Source organism: Branchiostoma belcheri, unplaced genomic scaffold, assembly GCF_001625305.1.
Source record: "Branchiostoma belcheri isolate BF01 breed outbred unplaced genomic scaffold, Haploidv18h27 scaffold207, whole genome shotgun sequence".
Taxonomy (NCBI): Eukaryota; Metazoa; Chordata; class Leptocardii; order Amphioxiformes; family Branchiostomatidae; genus Branchiostoma; species Branchiostoma belcheri.
Window position 1 is genome coordinate 262,989 of NW_017803569.1, and position 4,206 is coordinate 267,194.

The 4,206-nt window shown below is 38.3% G+C and overlaps 1 protein-coding gene across 1 annotated transcript in view; it reads left to right on the forward strand.

Annotated features, from left to right (window-relative positions):
• The window catches only part of LOC109469545 (NADH dehydrogenase [ubiquinone] iron-sulfur protein 4, mitochondrial-like), a 6,493-nt gene extending 2,784 nt beyond the window's left edge, over window positions 1–3,709 (forward strand). The window contains exons 3-5 of the mRNA XM_019768078.1: window positions 543–715; window positions 3,090–3,169; window positions 3,430–3,709. Of these exons, the coding sequence (XP_019623637.1) occupies window positions 543–715; window positions 3,090–3,169; window positions 3,430–3,533 (357 nt within the window). The 3' untranslated portion in view covers window positions 3,534–3,709. The remainder of the gene's footprint in view (window positions 1–542; window positions 716–3,089; window positions 3,170–3,429) is intronic.
• Window positions 3,710–4,206: the final 497 nt, after the last annotated feature.

Below are 4,206 nucleotides of genomic sequence, written 5' to 3' on the forward strand. Positions count from 1 at the left end.
ATTTTAAGCCTATAATAGGATGCCTAGACCTGTTTTTATTTTATTTTTTTTTTCGCCCTGTCGCTTCATATTTTTTCTGAAAAAATCCAAGAATCAACAAATTAAATTGGTGTGGCCTCAATTCAAAAAGTCCTCTCTATCTTGTTTGAAAGTGGGCTTACCTGATGGCCAAAGGTAATCTAGAAACAGATGTAATCTCAGTGTTTTACAGGTGTTTTTGCAACATTTTAAACATCTTTCTTGTGATACATCTTTTTAACTGGCCACCTCCTTCATATTAAATCTTGCAAAAATACATGTGAAACACTGAGATCCTAACATCTGCTTGGAGATAGGCCATAGCTGACTTTGTGACACTTGACTCCCTGAAGTCAATTTTTTTATTTATGTGTGTTTTATTGTCATATACATGTATTGCAATGTACATTCTGTACTTTAAAATGTACATAATGCTGCTAGCTACTATGTTAAATGCTTCCTATGCATCATCCTTACCTCTTAAGTAATGTTCTCTACTTTAACAATATACTCCATCTTCCTAGGAACTGTCTCCTTTATCTGGTGTTCCTGAGGAGCAGCTGTCCACCCGTAAGGCCAGGATCTTTGTCCCAGCCCGTAATGCCATGCAGTCTGGCTCAGCGGGCACGCGACAGTGGAAGATAGAGTTCGACACAAGGGAGAGATGGGAGAACCCACTGATGGGATGGGGGTCCTCGTAAGTCTTGACTTCTGTAAAATTTATTATACATGTACCGGTACATGTATCATAAGTACTAAAATGTCTAGAAATAAAACTCACATGCAGTGAGTGACCCTGCCTCTGGACCAAAAGGTTGGGAGTTTGATTCCCAGCTGTTTTCACTAACCCTACATGTACATGTACATGCAGGCTGCTGGAAAGCTAAAGATACTATTTATAGTAGTCCTTAGGACTAGGTGTTCTTGGGGATGCCGGTCAGGACAAGGTTGCTGGTGGTCTTCCTACTCTAGTGAATTGTAGGGATTCTTGCAATTGGTTGAGGCCATCTGAATGTTATGGGGTGGTTCACAACTTCACACTGTAGATTGTACTTGTCAAAAAAATCTAGGGGAATTTCCCTGGTGCAATGAACCTGAACATTGTACTGTACACATCATCAGATTCTGTCTTCCCTTTCATCAATTCTTAAGCAAGCTAAAAGTGTTTGAGATCACTTTCTTACATATACTAGTATGCATGAATACGCATGGTTTTTAATTTTTGCACCACCCCCCACTCACAAAATAAAAGGATGATGAGATTTATGCCCAATGTATATTTAACTTTTTTTAAGGTCATTGAGTGACCTTGATGTGAGAGTAAATTTTGATATCAATAAAATGATAGTCTGTCATTGCAATGACATTAAGTTCTACAGGGACAATAAAATGCAGTACATGACATTATATGGACATTTGGCATAATTTCTTGCCATTGTGGGAATTAATAAATAATCTGTCATGTCAATCTTGGCCATACCTTGCCATGAAGTGATATTTTAATTTTGTATAATTTCAGGTCATTTGCCTTAAAATTGATAGAGATAAATGTAATCCCTTTAAATGACATTACAGAAAGAGGAAGAGAGGAGAAAATATATTTCCTCCCTATACTATTACCTAGGCTATAGGGAAATCCAAATGAAGCTTAGCATCATCATCATACTTACTAGTATTACATTCAAAACTAAGAAGTGTGGTACATTGGGCAATATGGTTGGAGAACCATACGGTTACAACTCGTGTCCCATGAAAATACAGTCAAACTTCCGGCTGCAAACCACGTCATGCTCTCTTTTTTTGTACATTATTGAAAGAAACAATTAAGGCTTAAAGCTTAAAGTAAGGCTTAAAGCTACGTTGAAACAGTCCCATCCAATTTTACTTCGTCCATGTACATTTGATTAATATCATATATTGTCTCACACAGTCATGTTTCATTGTCTTGGCGCCATCATATTCTTGTGGTGGGTTAATGAACTCATAATGATTTCTGGAAGAGTAACGAGTCTGTATAACTTTTTTTACAATTTTGCATCAAAAGTATTGATGCTATTAGCTAAGAATTTATTCCTGAATTCCTAATGAAATCCGTACATGATGTAGACAGTAGACATACGTAAAATTTTAATGTGTAGGTATCATACATGTAGGTATCATACATTTTGTACACTTGTCTAGTGCTTTTTGCATGTGTGTAATACTTGGCCTTTGAAGTACCTTACATGTACATGTACTGTCTAGTAGTTGTAGGTATGTATGAAGCATGGTTTTCCCAGCGGCATTGTTACAGTGCCAATCCTTTAAGATAGCCCAGGTTTTAGTATCGCCTGAAGACTTGCAGACATGGAGCCACGTCTAATCCCTAAATAAAACCTCCCCATCTCTCACTGCACTCACAAATCTGCAGCAGGATGAGTTCCAGTACAGACACAGCAGTCGCATGATCTGTACTTCCGGCACGTTTTGGAGGCCATTAAGAGTCAGGTATCAGACATAGAGACAATGTGTCTCATACTAAAACATAAAGAAATCAGACCTCCTTTTTTCTCCACTGATGGCCAGGCATACTGCTATTCGCTAGATGCTGTTTTCAACACTGACGTACTTTATTTCTGGAATGAGATCAATGATAATCTGCCCATAAAAGTCATAGAGAAGTTCATGATCAGTTCATGGTTGTATAAATGTGGCAACTTTACTAGTATGCTGTAGCGCAGCTAAATTAATATCATACTTTTCTTCATAGATTTTGCTGAATAGAAATAACTCTGTATAAATATATTTGTTTCAACTTCAAGGGATTGGAATGGAGACACACATTGACAACTTGAGAAATGACTACTCCTTTTTCTCACTCGTTTTGTAAATGTACATGTATTCCATAGGTGTGACAGTGACACTACCTAGTGGTGATGTTCGTAGTAGGATAAACTTCTTCACATGTCATACCTCAAGGGATTTTGCAACCTCAGGGAAGACTACAACTTACAAGTAAGTTCTTCTAGTGAAGAGACTTGTGGTGACTCAAAATGCTCTCTAGTATACATGTATGTTTCACTGCTTCCCAGGGCTGACCCCCTCTCCAACTTGGCTGTCACGCTGTCTTTTGACTCAAAGGAGGATGCTATGGCGTACTGTGACAGAAATGGTAAGCAGCATTCTTGTGAAGTATCTTAAAATACGGTCAACCTCAACTTGAAGATGTAATAGTCTTGAGCTGGCCTTACCATGCACTAATGCTACACAATATTCAAATTAGGGCTTGGGAAGTGGAAAAGAATCTTTGTCTTCAAGTAATGTTTGAGATACGTGTATCATAAATAGATGCTTGTGTTAGGTAATATCATGAAATACTAACTGTTTTTTGAAGCTGGCACTAGCAGTTGTTTTGACATCTTTTCACTTCAGGTTGGGCTTGGGAAGTGGAAGAAAAGCGTGAACCAAGAATGCGGGCCAAGTCCTACGGCGCTAACTTCTCCTGGGACAAGAAAACGCGAGTGTCAACCAAGTAGTATAGAGTCTGTATTAAGGTTTTCATGTGTAAGCAAAAAATGTGTTGAGCAGAATTTATGTCTTGTTATTTCATTTACACTATAGAATGATGCATGTATCTGACCAAGACTGCTATTGGTGGTGTGGACTTTGGTCATAGTTTAGGTGTCTGTATCTGAATTAAAAAGTGAACATATCAGTGTGTGTTCGTCTTTGATCCCAACTGTTAGGGGCAAAAGTTATTTGAATAAGATGTTTAAAGTTAAAACCAAGTTTAAAGTTTTTTCCAACACAAAAGGGAAATATTCTCACCTAGAGCTTTCGACCAGTCACTCTGGTCTTCTTCAATAGACTGACCCAGTGAGACTTGTCAGGTGGCTTCTCTGGACTGAAGTGAGACATCAACATTGGGTCAAAAATATCTAGTAAACGATGTCAGCCCCCCGTCATGGTTGATTATGTAAGATATCGTTTTTTCATGTCTTAGTTTGTATGTAATGTGGAGTTGTACTCAATGGTGTAGGCCATTTCCAACTCGAAAGTGCTGTCTGTGCTTATTTGCAGCAGTCAGTAAAACATGTCTATCTAGCAGAGAGTGAATGCAGAGAGTGAATGTTTTGTATCACAGCATAGCTATCCAGCCTATTGTAGGACCGTCAGAAATGTCTGTGGTTGGTCGGTGTAAGTCCTCCG